General features: G+C 31.9%; 1 protein-coding gene across 2 annotated transcripts in view; it reads left to right on the top strand.

Annotated features, from left to right (window-relative positions):
- The window catches only part of LOC139511407 (cysteine-rich venom protein pseudechetoxin-like), a 55,490-nt gene extending 34,558 nt beyond the window's left edge, over nucleotides 1–20,932 (top strand). For both annotated transcript variants that reach the window (XM_071298107.1, XM_071298108.1), the window contains exons 2-11: nucleotides 7,380–7,441; nucleotides 9,952–10,051; nucleotides 10,844–10,929; nucleotides 12,765–12,855; nucleotides 13,934–14,079; nucleotides 15,762–15,853; nucleotides 16,957–17,045; nucleotides 17,569–17,661; nucleotides 18,984–19,097; nucleotides 20,160–20,932. In XM_071298107.1, the coding sequence (XP_071154208.1) occupies nucleotides 7,380–7,441; nucleotides 9,952–10,051; nucleotides 10,844–10,929; nucleotides 12,765–12,855; nucleotides 13,934–14,079; nucleotides 15,762–15,853; nucleotides 16,957–17,045; nucleotides 17,569–17,661; nucleotides 18,984–19,097; nucleotides 20,160–20,329 (1,043 nt within the window). In that variant the 3' untranslated portion in view covers nucleotides 20,330–20,932. The remainder of the gene's footprint in view (nucleotides 1–7,379; nucleotides 7,442–9,951; nucleotides 10,052–10,843; nucleotides 10,930–12,764; nucleotides 12,856–13,933; nucleotides 14,080–15,761; nucleotides 15,854–16,956; nucleotides 17,046–17,568; nucleotides 17,662–18,983; nucleotides 19,098–20,159) is intronic.
- Nucleotides 20,933–22,546: the final 1,614 nt, after the last annotated feature.

Raw genomic sequence — 22,546 nt, 5'->3', positions numbered from 1 at the left:
TTTTCCTAGCTGTCTTTTTTATTGTCATATTGATGATAATGTCTGCATCATATATATAGAATGAGTCACTCATTTTCCTGTCATCACTTGTTTCCAGTAAATCCGGCTTCCGTACTGGCTTTACAGTTTGAAGATTATTTTTAAATTACCAGTTTAAATTACAGGGCTCCATTCATTTGGGATGGATGTAAAAGTACGTAGCCACGTTCAATTATTATTTTACCTTATAGATAAAAATTATTTTTCTAATCATAATTAAACTATTCGTTTGGGAGGCTTAAATATGTAGTTTCTGATGCAATTGCCCTACCGTTGTCAAATTTGAAATATTATACCAAATTGGATCGGTTAGGGCATTTTTGATTTTTTTGTTTGAGAACTGTCCTCCATGCAGTTATAATATCTCAACTGTCACAACCTTTGGAAATTTAGAGTTGTGCCAGTTCACATCGCAAATTACTATTTTTATTTGGCAAATCTTTGTAATCTTTGCGCCATGTTTGGACATTTTTAAATTGTACCAGCGTCTGTGGTGTCCACTTAAATTGTATAAACATTCAAGATTTTGATAGTGTCTCAATTTGAATATATTGACATGATTCACTTGACATCGTGCTATTACCGAAGAAGGATATCTGTTATCCGAAATATCTAATATTTGTTCATTTTAGAGTTATTTAATGGTGGTGTTGTACCCTTTTTGACTTGTTATATATTATATTTTGTAGTGTACAGAATCATATTACATGATCCATCGCCTTGTAAGATTAATCGTTGTCTATTTATTCAGTCATTTTATATATATATGTATATATATATATAGCTAGATGTCACATTGGTTTACTTCATACGTTTTCCTAGCGATATCGTATTGTGTAGACCAAATTTGAATAGTTTTAATTGTGCATATAGTTAAATACTTAAGCGAAGAAAGAGCTTCATATGTGCACAATTAAAAAATATTATTGTTAAACAATTTATAAAACTTACACAGGGAGAAGCCTAAGATTGTTCTCGTGTCTTATTTTCATTTTGTGACTTGTTGGGGTCGTCGGAAGAGCCTCGACGTCTCATTGTCGTTTTAGGGAGTCCCTGGGGAGTGACTCGGTCGTAGCAAGTCCCCTCCAAAAGCAAACCTAAATCAATCTCCGAACTTTTAGTAAATGTTGAAATAGCTTACCTAAGTGTGTCTCTAAATGTGATACTAAAAAGTTACATTTCAGTTGACTTAGATGAATTTCAAACTATCTTTATCCCCCTGTTTCTAATTTATTTCAGTAACTACTCACAGCCTCCCCTTTACATTGATTATTGAAATTAATTAACACAAACAATGTGCATGTGTTTAAAATATGTCATTACATATTCTGTTTATAAATGAGAAATATTTTTTTTTATTATGAAAAAAAAACCCAAACTACTATTAATAAAAAATAAAATTGGCAAAGTGGAGTGGAGGTAGACACACATCTACTAAAGGCCAAAGGACAAGCCTTATGATACAAAGAACTACAGGGGCCGGTTTCACGAAGCTATCCTAAGACATGTCATAAGATATATCTTAGGACATGTCTTATGATCCTCTTATGACTATCCTAGGACATATCTCAGACCTCGTCTCGAAGCTGTCATATGATGATCTTAGCAAAGATATCCTAAACCTGTCGCAAGTTTTTTTTTAAATTTCCAATATAAACATTGATTTACGGAAAAAAATCATGTAAATGTAGAATATCTTTTCCATAAACTTCTGTCTTTACAGTTAACGTATATTAATTAATATAATTAGATAATTTGCCAAAATTATTATAAAGAAAAACGGTAATTTATATATAAATTAACTATTATAAATAATTATATATATATATATACAAAAAAAGTTTCTTTTCAAGCAGTGTACAGAATTATATATTAAAAATTAAATACACAAAAAGAGTTTTAAAAGCAGCATTGTCTAGCGCTTTCATCCATCTTGGGACTTTTCAAGACTATGAACGTCGTTATGGGGAACACATTAGTATTATGACGTAACGTCATTGTTCGTAACATATTAGTAGTATGACGCGACGTTATTGTTCATGTAACTACTAAGCATTAAGCTTGGCGTCAAACACTTTTATGAATTTTCTCTCTAGTTCTTTACGGTATTCTTCTGTTGGTTCCGTACATTTGAAGAACGGGAAAATTGTCTAAATGTTCGCTTGAAGGGAAATCACACTATTGTTTATACGCATCGCTATCGGCGCCGCTATAGTGTCGTAACTGTATTATGACGTCGCCGTTTTCGTGTCCGTCGTAAAGGTTGCTAATTTAAAAAAAAATAGCGAGCCGCTCGAAGGGACGTTCCACTAAAGCAGGAGAAATGATAATGAACATATCATATTTTTTACAACTGTTATAATTAAATTAAAAATACGTGTCCATAAAAGAGGGTCTGATTGTATTGGGGTAAATTTACGGAATACAGAATAATGGGCAAATACTGCAGAATATAAAAGGCAAAAACAGAAGATTAGAGAATGAAGCTTAAATATAAAGAATAAAAAATATTGGTAACACAAAATAAATATTAATAAATGAATGGCCCTCTATCCAGACCCTTATCATAAAAAGAACATATCAATACAAAACACCTAATCATCATGCATAATCAACACTAAGAACAATGGAAATTCATAGCATGCATAGGCGGATTTAGGGGGGGGGGGCAGGGGGCCCGACCCCCCCCCCTTTTTGGAAAAAATTTGGTTGCTTATATAGGGAATCACTGAAACGTGACTGGAGCGGGCCCCCTCTTAGGTTAGCCAGTGGGCCCCCACATATGAAAATTTCTGGATCCGCCACTGGCATAAAACGTCATAACTATAGTTTTCTATACTACATGTATAAATAATTCATCAAAAATCTCATTTCACATTTATATTTATCCGGCGCAGCCTGTCGGGTTAATACAAAGCAGGGTCAAAATTAATATGTTCTAGTTCTGAATACTTGTATATATGCATTAAACTTGCCACTGGACGTAAATTATGTGTGATGTGCTATTTGAAATCGTTATTTATTTCACATGTGACGGCAGAAATTATCCAAGTGTCGTCCATCTTTCCCGAATGTTCCTTTGACATATAATGCCTCTCACTTTTTTTTGGGGGGGTGGGGGGGGGGGGGGGAATGAAAACAAGTGATTTGTAGAGTAATCATATTTATTGAAATATTCAATTAAAAACGTTAATAAAATAACGAAAATCATTCAAAATTTTACATCGGTTGCTGGCTGTGGAAATCAAACAAAATTTAGCACCGTATTGTGTATTGTACATGATACTCAATCTCTCTTTAATGCTTTGTTCAGGCTAACACAATTTGGGCACAAAAACAATCATATTTTGTAGTATTTCTTCAAACTGTCGTTAGCGAACTGTAGGACCAACAAGTTAAAGATAAGGCCGCTAGACTTCAAATAATCTGAGGAGCAATTACATGTACCCCAACCTCAATTTGTGATATGAAACCGTGTGGTACAATTTCAGAGAAATTCATTACTTCTCAATTTCATAAAAGAAATTAATGAAAATCAAAACGGAATTTACATCAACAGATATAAACAATTCATCAAAGTTGTATGAAAATTGGTGAAAGCATCTTAGAGTTAGCGTACGAAAACTGGAAAATCCCCCCTTTTTAATGAATAAAACCCCTTATCTCGGAATCGTAAAATCGAAAATCTATAAAATTATAAAGGGAGCTTACATCAATCGATATGAACAATGCACTAAAGTTTCATGAAAACTGCTGAAAGCACTTATTGAGTTATTGTCCGAAAACTTTTTTTAATAGTAAAACCCTATAACTCGGAAACATAAAATCTAAATTTCATAAAAGACGAAAGGAAGCTCACGCCAATAGATACAAAAAACTCACCAAAGTTGTATGCCAATTAGTTGAAGCGTCCGACATGTTGACGATGGACGGACGGACGGACAGATGGACAACGGTATACCATAATACATGTACGTCCCGTAAACGGGCGTATAAAAATTTAACACGTACTAAACATTTGGCTTTAAAAGTCTCCATCAAGAGAAATATTCAACACACACACACACATGTATTTATGTAGAGTTACATGTCTCACAGAGTAACTGTAACCAACACATTAATGATCCGTCTGGTGAAGGAATATTCCACTCATATAGACAAAAGTTTTGTGCTATGATCATGTAATATTTGCCACTGAAAATTTTGCAAAATTCATGAAAACAATGAAAACAATCTAGTAATGCTAGTTCAGATCACACAATGTGATCACTTGCCTGTCGACAGTGATACAGTCAGATTGTCGGATTCCGACCATGACTGAAAAGGACAACTATAGTTTTTTTAATACAAAGGTAGCTAATAAAACCTCTCATTCTTTGGTTCTTTAAAAAAAAAAGCCAATATGATATATAGCAGAGAGTGCTTAAATTGACACATTGATTCAATCAGTTATTTTCAAATCAACTATCATTAATCAGTATTGGCATAAAAAAAGTACATATACCATAATGAAAGATAAATGTGATAAAAGAATATAATTTCAAAGAAAGAGAGTTGCACCAACAGAAAATAGAAACTGCAATATTTCTTACTCTTGATTTCATTGGATCTCAAAATGTGTATGTACTCTTTCCAGAATTTTTACTCTATCTAACAGTATAACTCGGAAGTTTCTAAGTGTAACTCTAGCTTTGACTAGAAATCTTACTCGAATAAATGTTTGAAATCAAAATAAAACTCGAACTCAAAATTTACCTAGCTGGAAGTCGAACTTAATTTGGTTCGATTATATATATATATATATATATACGTATATTGAGCGTTGTGTAATTACGGAAAGGTTAACCAATTTCAAATTTCTTCCGAAAATGGTGTCATTAAGGGCTTTTTTTTTAAGTGCCGAGTCTGTGGATTTTTAAACACGGCATATCAGGTTTTATCTTCACGGTGCGAATATACAAGTAAGTGACTTTATTATGTTTGTAGTCTAAATGGAACGTGTTACTTTCAGTCCGGATACCATCAGTCTTCCGAAGTAGAAGATTCTTTATCTGCAAACCGTAAATTATTTCTTTAATACGGCACGAGGCAGACAATCGTTTTCCCTATACAACGAATGCAATTAAAAAATGTAGATGACTTCAACTTTGACAATTACTTTATAATAAACTGTTCTTGTATTTAATGTTTAACGTTTCGATAGATTGATAAAAATATCAATGAATAATCGAAATACCCTGAAAAAAATGTTATTATATTTTGTAGTGAAAAGGTTTACTTCAACCCTATAGTTCCAAGCATTGCAAGAAATGCTCCTATGCTAGCAACGTCGTTCTATATAACGTTAGTTATAGTTCCCGCCAAAAATCGATAATAAGATTGTTTCCGTTTTAGCGGATTTAAAACATCGGTGACCCCCCATTTTTATTTATGGTTTTAACATTTCCCCTGAAGCTGCAACTTATGCAGAAGTTTGAAGGAAAAAACATTAGTAGATTTTTTTTATTTCAAGAAAAATCTATAATAAATCGAAATTAAAAACGGCGGGAAATGTTCAAAGGCCTTGAAAAATAAGGAAACTGAGAAAAATAAATGTGTATAAGGTAAAAGTTACAATTGACTGTTTTAGTTTTACCAGTAAAACATCGTTTTTCAATAATTTTGCCTTCAATTAGCAACTTAGAGCGCTATTTCTATATTTCGGTATAACGCGATTCTTTTACTTTTTGATGACGTCATATCTCGAAAACAACATCGGTGACCCCAACTTTTTTTTCGCCTAAAATATTGTAATAAGTGTGATATGTCTACATGCAAAATTTCAATGATTTATTATTAGTAGTATAAATAGTGTGATTTCCCTTTAACGGAATTTGTCTGTACTCGGGTTGCCGTATTTGCTGTTTATGGATTTTGACCCGTTCACACACACTATTTCCTGTTTGACCTATGTAATTTTCTTTACAGTTGACACATGTTATACAATAGAGTAAATTTTCTGATTTGCAAGTCATGTTTGCGTTTACTGTAAATTTCTTACCGTTTTTGAAACATTTCGTACTACCGATGGATGAAAGCGCTAGACAATGCTGCTTTTAAAACTCTTTAAATTGTGTATTTAATTTTTAATATATATATATATATATATATATATATGAAATGTTTAATACAAAATTGAGAACAAAAGAATACAATTATGACATTTTTTTTGTACAAGTGAGTTGAATTAATTTTCCACTGTATAAAAGGTAAAAGGATAAAATCGTGCATACTTGATATCAATACATTGAATTTTCATTGTTTACCAATTATGATAATCCGTCATTCTATAAAGATTAAGTTATAAGCAGGAAAAGGAGAATAGATAATTATATAATATCAAGAGAAATTGCAAAATTAATATAAATAATGGGTGTAGTTTATATAAATAGACTTATGCCTATCCTAAGATCATCATAAGACACCTCTCGTGTAGCCCTAAATTAATGACCAACTTTAAGAGATGTCCTAATTTAGGACCGCGTTGTGAAACCCACTTAGGACTAAGATATGTCATAAGACCATCCTAAGACATGTCTTAGTCTTAAGACAGCTTCGTGAAACTGGGTCCAGGTCTTCACCTCTTGTATTATTTTTACTGACTCTCTGTCGGTGCTGATGTTTCATTGACGTGTACTCCTTATCTTCTTTAATTCAAACACACGTTTTTTTTCTTCAAATTTAACAAGTAATACAGTCATATGAATTAAATATCAACGAACTTAGGACTATATCCCACAACTATGTGATAGGATTGTAACAAGGAAAAGAAAATTAGTTCAAAATTCAATTTCTCACAGAATACAACGAAGTGTGACACAAAATATATTACAGCGTTAGATTAGTTTCAAATTTTAAATGAATATGCATTTTTTTGTTACATTTTTCAATTTAAATATTTTTTTCAAAACATGTGAGAATTGGTTTGTAATCTTTTTGGCACTTAAAATATTTTGTTTCTTCTTTATGTTTTCGCTATTTGAAATAGCCCAAAGTACGAGTCTTAACTGAGCCTTCTTGTTCTAGCATGAGGTAGTTAATTCATTTTTCTAATGTGGATACATTGAAGACGGGACGCCCCTTTTTAATTAAATCCGATTTATTTATTAAGATTTTTTCATCTTAACTGATACATATATGTTTGGGTCGTGATTCGTATTTAAACAAAATGGATTACATAAGCGAAACATGTGTTACATAATTATTTGATAAATCTTTATTTTATTTACAGGACGAGGCGATGGCGATGACGACTTTGTTGTATTACATAATTATTTGATAAATCTTTATTCCATTTACAGGACGAAGTATTGATGGCGATGACGACTTTGTTGAAGACTTACATACTAGACATAAACGATCTGTAAGTTATAGGTGTATGTTATCAATTGGATGTACATAAAAGGACGATATCGTATAAAATAGTCGAAAATATAAGTAATTAAACTGGACAAGCGTATGTGTAAACAATATCTTACTTATTATGTAATTAAATATATTTTAAACCTTATAAATGCACACCCAAAAATAGGATTCAGAAACAAGCAACAAGTGCTTATATTAATATATCTCCTTATTAAAATGGATATAATATACCCCCACTAAAAAAATCAAATCTCCATGCTCTGTTGCGTTTTCTTTGCTCAAATATAATTACGAAGGTGTGGTATGATCGCCAGGAAGACAACTCGATCTACACCTGATACAAAATGACGTAAAAGTAACAACTATAGTTCACCGTATGGCCTTCATCAATGAACAAAAACCTACCGCATACTAAAACTATAACAGACCCTAAATGACAAATGTAAAACGTGAGAAGTGACGGTCTGTTTATTTACTAAACAATGTACAACAAACGAAAACCACTGCACTATTTACGTTTTCATGAAATTGGTACACAATCTTCTTACGTAATCAAACCAAATGTCAATTTAAAAAAGAGGGGTCCATGAACTCGTTTTTAAGATAAATCAATTTGAATGATAAAAATCAACCGAACACTGCATCTTTACCGATAAGTCACCGTTTGACGTCGCGAAAATAACGATTTTAACATGTTTGGATGTTTGGTGGCGGCAAACCCTGGTCTAACCTGATCCAGTGGAGCAGTGGAGTAACAGTCCAACTTAAGACGCATGAAGTTATGTGTTGTTCTCATATTTTTAAGACAAATCTTATAAAAGACATTATAAAGAGCAAATTGTATCCCCCCCTCCGAAAAATTAAGCTGTGCTGAAAATTTAAACATACTTTATTTGCAAAAGTAGCAAAAGAGATAGAACAGTATCATTTAAGACACACGAAAGCCCGTTTGTATGTAATTATAACGGAATTTCCGTCTTTGAGTTATACCAGTTTTCTGATAAAATAAAAGTAGAAGCAATTGAAATACAAATGTATCAACATAAAATTAGTGTTTGTAGTTGTATTACAATGTAAACAAAACAGTACTGATTTATTATAACCGTTAATGATCATATCTGCCCTAGATCACTGATAGGGTTGAACCACCTCTCCTAAAAAAAAAAGGTCAAAATGATTTAATTTTATCGGGTGACAGTTAAAACGATATGACATTTCTTTAAAAAGTAATTTAGAAACTGCGTATTGAAAAGCGATTTTTTTTCTGACATTTGACAAACATGATTTGTACTTATTTCATTTTCATCAATAATACTACTTACTAATTTGACTGTCAATTTTTAATAACCCCTATTATTATGAATTGATATGTCAATAAAATTAGGATGTTTTCAAAAATCAAAATGACTGGACAATTATATCTGATTTTATTTTACGATATTTTGTGAAACGTCCTAAAATACATAAGTAAACTGAAGGACAAAGTATTGTTAGTAAACTGTTCTATTGAGTAAAGGTGATTCAAATGACAAAACAATGTAAACACTAGATTCCATCATGACAAAACGAATTTCATATTAAAAAGTAAAATCACAAAAATACTGAACTTACAGGAAAATCTAATCGGAAAGTCCATAATCACATGGCAAAATCAAATAACAAAACATATAAAAAAATAAATGGACAAGAACTGTCATATTCCAGACTGGGTACAGGCATTTTCAAAGGTAGAAAAAGGTGGATTAAATCTGGTTTTATAGCGCTAACCCTCTCACTTTGATGACAGTCTCATCAAATTCCGTTATATTTACAATTAATTGAATGCATTTTTATATAATTATACAACTTTATATTTAAAGAATATAAAAATGTGACTTGGCCTTAACGGTCTAGTCATTTTTTGTTAAAGAAAAATTGAAGACTTTCGAACTGTAACTATTCATATATTTTGCTCACAAAACTATGGATTTCAACGTATCGTACATGTATGACCCTCATTGCAAATTAAACCTACCGTACGTATACTCTTGAATAAAAAGAGAAAAGTTTAGATGGATTCGTTTCTGTTTTGGGGAGGCACACTCTGCCACACGTACGTTTTGTGTTTTTATTTGATGTTTATCTGGTTTGTATACTAGGCTTTGTATTGGTATTTTGAGTTAAACCGTTTCAACAGATTTTTATAGTTTGTCCTTCATAGGAAAAAGAATTTCCACAAAGGAAAATTTGTTGTAGTAAATCTCCTCAAAATAAGTAAACTTTCCTCAAAAGAAATAGTATTTCCTCAAAGGCAAAATTTATGAGGTAATTTGTAAAAAACGGAGGAATAACCTTTTCAACAGTGTTGCTAGAGCCAAAATGTTTTATGACAAATATAAATATACCGACCAAGTTATCAAGTTTATTTGGCAAAGATTAAGGTGACAATCTTCTTATTTTAATATAATATTATACAGTAATGAGTCTATCACATAGTTATCAATTATGTTTTAACTGTATCGTTTTCAGGCAAGCTGCAGTACCACGCCATCACTGAAAAAATATAAAGTATTCGTTGATCACACTGCATGTATAGCTCCTTCATCTAAAGCCAACTTGACCACTGCAGGTAAATAATGTTGAGACCAATGAATACACACCTGACTTTGAAACTCAAATTAAAAACATTATTGTTAATAGGTAACAGACAACTGGATGTATACTTCCTAGTATTCAGAAATTTCAGGGAGATGAAGACCAAACATTGAACTATCTTCCATTACAGCATGCACTGAACTTTCTTCCATCAAAGCATGCACTCATAGCAAAATTAAGAATGAACAATTGTAAAATCGGTTCAGTGAATGACAAAATTATCAAATTATCAATGATGCAACGATTGAGGAAAATTATCACTCAACTGAATACAGTTTGTATTTAAAATCTCGTTTATCTTCTTCAGGCTTAGTGATCGTAAAAATGTTATTTAGTCTACTAAATATGCATTAAAACGATCACACAACAAGATTTATAAATACTAAAATGTCAATGACTAAGAGAAAATCAAAAAAAAAAAAAAAAAGTAAAAAGTAGCATAAAAAACTCAAACAAACTACTCCACCAAATAATTTAAAGAGGCAAATAAAAACAGACACCACCTTTGCCGAGAAACTAACATATGTCGAACACCTGTCATAAAACATTACAAATATATTAAGATTGCACCAACCTAACCCCACAAAAACACCGGGGTAGGATCAGTATTTTCTGCTTCACTTATGGGACCCGTTGTGTCTAATTTTCAAATAGATTAGACTTTTTATCAGCAGATAAGTGAGATATAAAGAAGTAAAGTTCGCATTAAAAAGATGATTAAGTAGTTTTACATTATTCGCATGGTTTTTTTTTATATCTTGTACAGGAGTGTCAGATGCTGAAATATTAGAGATAGTAAATTCACACAATACATATAGATCTGGTACACAGGCTACCAACATGATGAAAATGGTAAATATTAAAAGATGATTATTTGACGATTAAACATATTTTAGGTTATAGAATTAATGCATAACATATGGAAAACTATTGGATACTATATTTAAAAATTACAATTTTCAATAAATAACACATTCAAGTGAAATCAGACGTGAATATGGGTACCATCTAATAATAAATAGGAACGATTGAAAACAAAGTCACGCAAGATACCTCACATGGTATCTACTGTAACATATAAAAAACAAAACTTATTTGATCCGTGAAGGCATAAAACTTTGCTCAGTGCTCGGAGCACAAAAATCATGCTCGAAATGTGAAATTCAGCAATTTGATTGGTTGATTCTTGAGTCTGAGTACAAAAATCGTGCTCGAAAGTTTTATGACCGCAGGTACCATGGACCAAACGATATATAGCCACTGGATTCTTTAAAATAACATGATAATTATCTTAAACGGAACTACATCTATTTTCGCTAGAGCCAATCGCTTGTCGTGTAATATGTGTAAATTTTTCCTATCAGTACATCGAACAAAAAGATAAAAAATAAAAGCGCACAAACAATTCGACTGATAGAAACACACACTGTATTCATTTTAAAACTCTATCAAATTTCTATAATCACTTCATACATAAGGTAAGAATGATCTTACGTTGATAAATGTATAGATTTATATTTCAAACTGCAGTATCGTGCAACACATCATATGCAGAGAACAATACAATTTCTAATTTAGCATGTGAAATAATTCATTGCGATATAATACGTGTTGCAGTTTCTCTAATTATCTATCAATTTTGACTTTTTTTGCTTTTAATTTCATGAATTTAAAAATATGAACATGTAATATTTCCTATGAAACAAATATCTATTCTCAAACCACAAATGGAGTAACTATAGATATATGATATTGATTTAATAAATTATTCTAAAGCGTACAAAAGTATTGACTTCTGATAGAAACAAATTAGAAAATAACCATTTACTTAAAATTAAACTTAAACTTACTTTTTAATGTACATATATACAGCGTATATAAGTTCTTGTAATTGCTTTCATCCGCATAGTACAGATTCTGTTGGATATTTGTCTCAATGGCAGTTATACCACATATTCCTATTTTATCTATTTTATATTGTATCAGATTATATCATAGATATAAGAAGATGAGATATGAGTGCCAATGAGACAACTCTCCATTCAACTCACAATTTATAAAAGTAAACCACTATAGGTCAATGTACGGTCTTCAAAACGGAGCATTGGCTCACACCGAACAGCAACCTATAAAGGGCCCCAAACATAACTAGTGTAAAACCATTCAAACGGGAAAACCAATTCATTAAAATACTTTATGTTTAAAGTTCGTCCCAGTTGTTTCGTTTTTGCTATTTTCGTATCACTCGATGGAAATCATATAGAAGTTAGTTATATCGTAAAGAAATTCAAATCAACTCACGAGACGTTGCATAGACTGATAGTGTTAATTTTTTTTTTATAACTACAAATAACGTTTTAGATTGATTGATTGGTTGTTGTTTGGTTTTGCGTCCAGTGGCAACCATTTCGTACATATCTAGGGCGAGAGACAAAATAACTCTTATACAACAAGGTAGACTGACTGGGATAAACGGGAGTTCATGTAGTCTGCCATTGGAATTGAATGCAAGTCCGACAGAGCAAAACAAAAATGAAACAAGTAACGGACTCCTCAATAAGTTGTTGCATTCTTTATACACGAATGTTTGATTTGACGTCCACTTTGTATCTTTCATTCTAGAAGTCCTTACGTCTCCCTGGAAAGGCACTTTTTAAACATGAATAACATAACATGACATATTTTAGAGTTGGGATGCAGAAATAGCATACATAGCTCAGAAATGGGCAGAAAATTGCGAAACTGTGCATGACGGAGGTATGAAGAGGAGAATCCCAGGTAAACTTACACATTATACTATTATAAATTATCCATTATCATTGAACTATTATACATTTTTGTTTAGGGGCCACCTGAAGCACGCCTCCGTGTGCGGGAGTTTCTTGCTGCATTCAAGACCCATTGGTGGCCTTTGACTGTTGTCTGCTCTTTGGTCGGGTTGTTGTCTCTTTGACACATTCCCCATTTCCAATTTCAATTTTATTATAGATAAATACGTATACAATGTAGTTTACCATGTTAACGTTATCAATTGTACGATCAAGAAGTCTTTTCGCTAAATAAATGGCTTTCCTGTGATATTTTCATTTTTGCATATTTAAAGATAATTTTATACAGATCGGTGTTGAATTTTAAAGTTTATGGACTGGAATAGAAAAAAAAAAAAATCTAAATGCTTTTTTTTATAATTTTTTTCAATTTTTCAAAAATTAAAAGTTAAGTATATGTTTAATGAAACTGAAGTTGTCATTGTTCTTGAAAGGTAACTCTTCAATCCATAGAATTAAACATCATGATAGTCATTAACATCAAAGCGTCATCGAATCCACGTACTCGTATAGTAAATTGATGAATTTATATGTATATCTGTGTTACAATCTGTGGTTATCAGGTTAAATGAAAATAACTATAGAAACGTTCCTGATTTCATCAAGACGCTTTTACAAAAATCTATGCAACAATTCTTATTTTATAATCTTAATTTCCAATAAAATTTACTAGTACCTACTCAGCATAGTTATTTGCAAGAATAAACAATAATAGTTGAAGAACGCATAGCAAAAGCTTTATAAACTGTCTCATTGACTTATATCCCACAACTCATTTCATATCCTTGAATTTAGAAATTACATATAACATTTAAACAATGCAATTCTTTAGAACTTTTCCTGAATATATATTGCCCTATGAAAATAAGTAACATGTCTGTACCTTATCGCAACATTGATACAAAAAAAAATTCACATAATTGTAACAAGAGTCGTTCAAATTGTAGATACATTTGTATATTGGTACTTTCCTTTAGTTTTTTAGTATAGTATTTGAATAATCGAAAAGCTTTATTTAAATATTTTAGGAAGATTCCGAATGGGTCAAAATCTATTCTGGGGATCACATGGTACATGGAGTGACGCTGTGAAGTGGTGGTATGACGAGATTAAGGACTTCACATACGATGGTGGTGATGCAAACGATTTCCTTAAAGTGGGTCATTACACACAGGTTTGGAATTTGTTGGTTATTTATTAAAAATCAAAGCTTCAAACGACCTACGTTAACGTTGACTTAAGATGCATTTGTTTATTCTGTTTTTATCCTTCCAAGTAACATCTATATACGCATTACTAGACTTTCAACTGTTTAGTTTTAAGCGTTCCTGATGTAGGTAAATTCAGAAAAACGCTTTCAATGCACGAAACCTATGAAGTGTTTATTTTGAATAATTTTACAGAACATAGTTTAGTACTTTAAGGTGAAAAATGAGTTCAGTTTTCTAAATGTGATGACAAATAAAATTGAGAATGGAAAAAGGGAATGTGTCATTAAAGAGACAACAATACGACCAAAGGGTAGAAAACAGCCAGAGGCCACCAACATGCCTTCAATACAGCGTGAAAATCCCGCACCCGGAAGGTTGCTTCATCTGGCCACTAAACAAAAATGTGTACTTTTTAGTATGGCGTTCATTATCACTGAACTAGTATATATTTGTTTAGGGGCCAGCTGAAGGACGCCTCCGGGAACGGGAATTTCTCGCTACATTGAAGACCTGTTGGTGATCTTCTGCTGTTGTTTTTTTTCTATGGTCGGGTTGTTGTCTCTTTAGCACATTCTCCATTTTCATTCTCAATTTTATGACTGGATAAGTCGAGGGAAAACAATTTTATTAAGAATGGTTTTACTGTCGAACGGGATAAGTTAAAGGATGACAAATATATATACAAATCCATCCCGGAAAACCATTAAACGTTTGCATAATTAAAGGAAAGATTTGAAAAAGGATGGATTTCAACTGTTGGAATAACACCCCCTCCTAGACATCCCCTGGATCTGTCAATGTATCTTTTGAATAGTCAGGCCGACTATATACAACCGTCTATATACAAGTGTTATTTGAGTCTGTTTGTATCTCATTGTTTTCCCGGTTCAAACTTTTCTGTACGTAGTAACACTGCGTGTTTACTAAATATGGAATTTTTATGAATCATTTTCTCCCCGTCAATCAGTTTTCTATCTGTTAATATTAAACACCATATATAAAAAAAGAAGATGTGGTATGATTGCCAATGAGACTACTATCCACAAAAGACCAAATGACACAGACATTAACAACTATAGGTCACCGTACGGCCTTCAACAATGAGCAAAGCCCATACCGCATAATAGCAGTTTACACATATACTTGTCGACAACATTCCCAACTCGTAGTTGTTATTTCTCGAATGTAAATTATTGACCTTTTTCGATTTGTTATTGTCAAATGCTCTCCTGTGGTTCATCTGACATCTCAATGTCATGTAATCTAAGTGGTATATTTGTGTTTGTACATCTTATCAGGGATATATTTGTGCAAATTTGTCAAAAACATTTATTATTGTTTGTGTGTCCTTGAATATGTTCAACAAAACAGTCATTTAACATCTATTTTCATCATAACTCCATAACGTGATTGTTAAATTTATTCGTCTTTTTTAATTATATGAAGTCGCTCTGTTATGAAAACCTTACAATAAATCGTTGTGCTTTCAGTCAATTAAAGAAGTTATTAACATAATGTAAATTATTTACATAGAAATCATTAAACAAAAATATTTCTGTTGAAAATGCACATAACGATTAATTTATCCAATTGTTAGCAGTTTTACACAAGGACAAAATAAATACAAATGTTTTTACAATTGTAGGTTGTATGGGCAAAATCAATCAAAATAGGCTGTGGATATGCATATTGCCAGAGTGACAAACGACATTTATTTGTGTGTAATTATGGTCCACCGTAAGTATTACGTTTTGGAGCAATCATCCTCTTTTACATGTAAAAAACTTAAACTGGAGGGAGTAGATAATATAAGTGTGAATTTAGTAAACAATCACTACCCTGTTAGCCCAGTCGTTGTTTGAGTGTTCGAGCCCTGCTCGTAGTAAGATGTTTTTAAGACAGTTGTCCATTCGTTTTTGATGTGTTTTGTCATTTGATTTTGCCATGTGATTATGGACTTTCCGATTTGATTTTCCTCTGAGGTCAGTGTTTTTTGTGATTTTACTTTTTAACTCGAATCTTAATTGACAATAATAACTTGTTTTCACGCAGAAGGTCGGTGGTTCTCTCCAGGTAGATCGGCACTAAAATTTCTTTAACGTTGCCTTTTCCTTGTAACTTGTATTATTCTTACGAAACATATAAATGTTTCCATGTATGTGGCTTGAAAATCAAGCTCGGTGACCTCAAAACTTTTATTATGTTTTTAAAATATTGAAAAAGATATAAACTACGTTTTGGCAAAAAGAGGCGGAATATATTAAAGTGACATTCAAAGTTGATATGACGATACCATAGCAATAAAACTGAAGATGACGAAAATTCATAATACATCAATACTGTGCAATATCAACCCCAAATCATAACTAGGGTCAATTGATCTGAGGTACTCTGGACGGGAAATCAAATCCTGCTCCACTAGCGACACGCAGCTAGTTGATAATAGTAATTACATCTTGAAGACGAGTCTCATTCAGTGTAAATTTCGACAACACAGGGAAAAAAAAGTTGTAGTTGTTTGCTGCTACTCTCTCATGTTATCTTAACATATTGATTTTTTATATAACAGAAAAAGGTTAATTTTAAAATACCAGTACCAAGGTAGGAATGGCAGTTGTTATTCATTTAATTGGTGCTTGAGCTTTTGACATAGCCCATTTTATTGAGGACTTTCCATTTTGATTTTTCTTCTGAGTTCGGTATTTATGTTATTCTATTTTTTGAAATATGATACCTTTTTTTTTTTTTTAATAATCTGAATATTTTCATTCAATACCTGTCTTTACTTGTTTTTATTAAAAAGTTCTGCACTTCATAATCACTTTTTATATTTTTAACAGCGGCAATGGAGCTGAAAGGTACAAACCATACAAACAAGGGGCATCCTGTCAAGATTGTCAACAAGGACGTTGTGTTAACAATTTATGTGGTAGGTACCTGCATTACAACGTAGTAAACATTATATACTTTCAATGTGGACGATGATGAGAAAAATAAATCATGGCGAATAGTAAAATTTAATCACAAGATGTTTTTTTTATTCTCCTCACAATCAAGCGAACTTTCAAAAAGCTGTTCAACGGGTTCGGTACTTATACATCTTCAAATTTCAAATGTTTGGCTTTGAGCGTTCCTGATGAAGGTAAATCCAGAAAAGCGCTGCGGACGCATGAAATTATTAAACGAGTTGTTTTCCATTTTTTTCAATCTGATGTCAGTAAACAAAACAAACTGTGTAAGAGTCTGATGAATTCTGGGTAATATTTTTCAAATGAGATTAGATACTGAAATATGCGACTCAGAAACTACCAATAAAGATCAATAAACTTAAATACATTGATGTGAACAATGTTGTATAATTTTGCTTATCAAAGCTTTTAACATAGTACGCTGTCCCAATTCTGTATTTTGTAAATATCTTGCATAATACAGCTGTTATTTTCTGTTTTAAGATTGCGATAAGATTTGTTTGAATGGTGGAAACCTTGATATATCAACTTGTACATGTAATTGTAAACAAGGTTATACTTCTCCTGATTGTTCATGTGAGTATAACATTGAATATCTTGATATGACATCACAACTTGTACATGTGTTTCATAAAAAAAAAATATACAAATAAAAATAATAAAAATTGCTGTTGACGGCCGGTACAGGACACCTAATGGAGTTAACTCTTGAAAATCAGATGAGCGTTTTAATCACATAGTATTAGTAAAATGAAATCGAGCTTTTCAACGATCAAAATTAGAGTTTGTCAAACTGCTTTATAATACCAACCAAATTATTCCTGTTAAATTGTGTGGTTCAAATTTCTAGAAGTTTTCATAGTTTTGTAAACAGGTCGAAGTAAATATTTTGTCAAACTTTATTATAAAGATTAAACAAACCAAATGTGGTAATGCTGTACCTTACTAGACTTGTTCCTTGTCCTTTATATGTTTGGTTATAACAGATAATTAATTAGGATGTCTCACATACCCGTATGATGCAAGGGAGATAACAAGCCAAAGTGTTTTACATGATTTACAAAAATGTGAAAATATCGAGTTGATGAACAATTTACCCCATTTGACGAAAACATAATCTCAAAAACTGAATTGATGAATGATGATGGTAGTTTAAAAGAGAATTTTCTACGTTTTACGATTCAAACATTTCTCACCCCACAAGTAATAGTTAAGTATTCAATTTAACTGTTGAGAGTGGAAAACTATCGTCTTTATATGTGACGTCATCAGGCATGGTCGACTTTTTTCATGACGTTACAATAGGAAAATTAAGAAGAAATCATAGAAATATTCTTCTCACACCGATCAAGAAATGTGAAAATAGCACCAAATTAGAGAATATGTATTCGTCAATCGGTGCAAATCTGGTACGAAATATAAGTTTCCAAATCTCATCGGAGAGAGCCTGATTTCTTAGGCATAGACATATACATGCTGGTTTGTTATGCGACTTAAATTGGTTAGATATTTGACCTGAAAACACTTCTTGTGTTGAAATCAAAGTGGTATAGTTCTTTCTCATATTAATAATACACTTCAATCCTTATCTAAACCGGCTTTTTTAAAATACTATATTTATATATATATATAGTTGTCATGAAATCAATTAATCAGAATGATGCAATCCAATGGCATTTCAAGAACATCAACAAAAGATAAAATAAATTTCAATTCTTTTTTTGATTTTTCAAAGAATTTTAAAAAGAAGAAAGAATAATTTAACAACATCTTCTTATTTTGTATTAAAACATGATAGAGATAATGAGTTACTTGATGCACTTCAATATATTATAGAAATGATATGTATAAAATCACAAACTCATGTGTTCTCATTCTTAAATGGTGTATATTTATAGTGAACTGTACAAAGAAAGCCGACATCAATGCTTGTACTTCCTGGGGCGCCGGTCATTGTAACGTGTACGGAAATGTACCTACGGACTGTCCACACATGTGCAATTTATGTCCGAGTAAGTATCGTAATGTTCAACGTTATTGCTTAAGTATGCTGTCTTATATGCTAACACTTTTATTTGTTACATTTATATATATAACCAATTTTTAGTTTTCATGTCTTTTCCCATGTGCTCCTTAATTGAAAAAGATATACAAATTAAGTTGGTTGAAGTTTACTTAGGAAGTAAGACAATTCAAATCAAAAGATAATACAAACATGAGTAAATCACTAGCGTCAAAAGGAGCGTTATGATTGCGTCGACAGGGTAACCACCACTTACAATTAGGAGAAAACTGTATTGTATTTTAAGCTCCGACGGCATCAATTGGGGATTTGATGGTCGCAAATTCAGTTTACTGTCGACGCGTTAGCGGAGACAGTAAACGGGTATTTGCGACCATCAAATACATAATTAATGCCATCGGAGCTTAAAATACAATATTGTTATCTCCATTCTAATGAAACTGACAGAAAACAACGTTAAAACATGTATTTAAAATCTATAATATGCCGTCTGCGCTTGCGCAATCGTCCCATAGCATCAATTGTCAATTGATGCCATGTAAATAAGTGACGTTATCCAATCAAAATGGACGTTACAAACGTTGTTGCATTAGAATGTATGAATCACCTAGCTCAAGAATTCAAACAAATGCTGTTATATTGGAAGACATAATGTTCTTAGCTGTTAATGTAACCATGTACCTGTCTTTTTACACACACAACCTAAATTGTCCTTGAATATACTGTAACAGGTATCTTCCCGGAAGTTGTACTCTACTTAAAACATTTGATCATTTTAAATACTACAAATACAGCTACAAATGTATAAAGTTTATTAAGACATTTGTTCTCAGTACTTGTTCACCTATTGGCAGACCTGATTTTTTTCTGCATTTTGAAGTAAAAATAGATCATCATCCACCAATTAAACATGAATAGAAGAAAGAATTAATTATGAACAAAATATCATGCATAGCGGGGTTTCACTAGATCTTCATTTTACAATTTAGTAAACAGTTATATATAAATATCTGGTATTTAAAATAATGCGATAACAAACTATTTACTGTAGATAGTGGTGTTGATGTCGTTGGAGTATCAGATGGGAAAGGAGTGTTCAATTTCGATCTTTCACCAACAACTGATGGAGGCGGATCAGGTAGCGCCAGCCGAGACATAAACCACACAAAGATTATATGTCTTATAATTACACTTTCATCAACAATGCTTCTCATATTATGATTTTTTTCCTGTCTATAAGGTCATGCTTCAAATGTATGTCTCTGTACCATGTTTGTCCCTTTTTACATCTCTATCATGAAAACACATATTCGGATAATCAAATTCAAGCAGCGAAATCTTTATAATAACAAACTTGTATTATCATTGTTTTGTTGATATATTAACAGATTTGTTTTATAGACAATTCTCTAGTTGTTTTATATAAAAGAGTAGCGCAAATCAAGTCATTAAAAATTCTGTCCATACTGTGACGTAATAACATTAACATTGTGAACTATGCAATGTACAGGAAAGAACATTCAACCTGAAAGTCGTCTTTTCTAACTTGTAAATGTATTAAATCAGCCTAATCTATTATTTGAAACCAATGAGGCTGTTTTGAATTCACCGAACAGACGCTAGAACGAAATCTCCCAAATGAGCGACACATTTGGAGAAGAACTATTTTTTATTTACATGAATGACGTCACCCGATATCCTTGTTGTCATATATCTTCCCCTCTTTCTCGCACTGACTAGAAGTGACAACAATTTCTGTTGTTAATTATTGTTTTGTTATTGCATGTTTTTCTTATACTTTTATTAAATTATTTTTATACTATACGTATTACTTGTATTGCTCTTTTGTAAAAGCAACAATCAATAACAAAGAAGCTTTTGAAAAAAATGAACTGTTTCAATTGTAAAGTTTCCAGTCCTTGGTAGTACTACTCCTTCAGCGCTTGAATATGGAGTGTATATCTCTCACTATAAATACGTTATATTGGTACTTCATTCTTTATTCTTACGAAGCTTACATCATACAGAAGGACTTCACATTTTAAAATATTTAACGCAATCGCTCACTATTGCTGGCTTCAAACAAAATTGAACACCACAATTTTAACTATGCGTTTAGTAACGACACGTTTAATCTAACGTTCATCACAAGTTGAGTAAAGGACCATACTATAATTATCCCAAATACAAAGGGACAATGACCAATGATAACACCAAATCGACGCAAAAAAAAAATTGAACACCGATCTGTTAATTGTGTAAATTCCAACAAATATCAGCACCGTGTGCTTCTGCATAATCCAAATAATCGCGCGTTTAATAAAAAAATAACTCGATGGGCACAAATATAACGAAATTGCCAACTACAAACTTCTACTTCCAACTTTTACATATAATCGATAAAGACCCTAGAGTGGAACATCATATCCCCAGACCATTTAGAGCTTCTTATGCCTTTTAATTAAAACTGCTTTGTACAACATGTATAGTGATAGAAGAGATTGCATAAACCTGATACCTGTTCATGTTAAATTGAACAAGAAATTGCTAACATATTTTCTTGTGGACAGTCTATAAAGTTTCAACGATGAAAAAACAAGTGTTTACATCAAGATAATTAAGTCAGACCCAGCAACACAAACTAACATAGAACAAACATCGCAAAAAAAAACTTAAAAGATTAATTCCAATAAATGAAAGTCATTTAGATTACCGGAATTTTGATACACTCCCTTTTCTTTTGATCCCCATTTCAGCATTGTCATTACCACATACAACAGCTAGTAGGCACTCTTTAATATAAGGAGTCAAACTAGGACAAGTCAAAGGGAAATGAGAAAAATTTTCTTGTATGTATATATCATAGATTATGGACAAAAATGACGTAGACGTTCCTATACCATAAGACCACTCTAATAAGTGTTTGAATTATAGTTTTATGTCAATCATCATAAAATCCTTGATAGTTTCAGAAGTTTGTTTATTTCATACAGCGTCTCACTAAACGGTGTCCTGTTAACCAGATCAGACTTGAATCAGACAATCTTTAGTATTTCGAATAATTCATACTTTTGCAAACAGTGGATTTATATCCGTGTCCGATGTCAGAATAGGTTACAAATAATCTGAACAAAATGACAATGATACATACATAAACTACTAGCAGTTACAAGTCATCCCGATTGTGACATTTATAATATTTTCATCAGATTTAGCTGTTAATAAGGAAGTTAATACTGTGAACGTTGTGACATTTATTTTTACAGTTCAATAAGTATTAAGCTAAAGGTTTCGTCATCTTACACTAATTTCACCTGTGAACTAAATATAAAAGAGGGACAAAAGATACCAGAGGGACAGTCAAACTCATAAATCGAAAATAAACTGATAACGCCATGGCTAAAAATGACAAAGGCAAACAGACAAACAACAGTACAC

This window comes from Mytilus edulis, chromosome 2, assembly GCF_963676685.1.
Source record: "Mytilus edulis chromosome 2, xbMytEdul2.2, whole genome shotgun sequence".
Lineage (NCBI taxonomy): Eukaryota > Metazoa > Mollusca > Bivalvia > Mytilida > Mytilidae > Mytilus > Mytilus edulis.
Note: the sequence above shows the minus strand (reverse complement) of the source record. Positions and strands in the feature narration are given on the sequence as shown.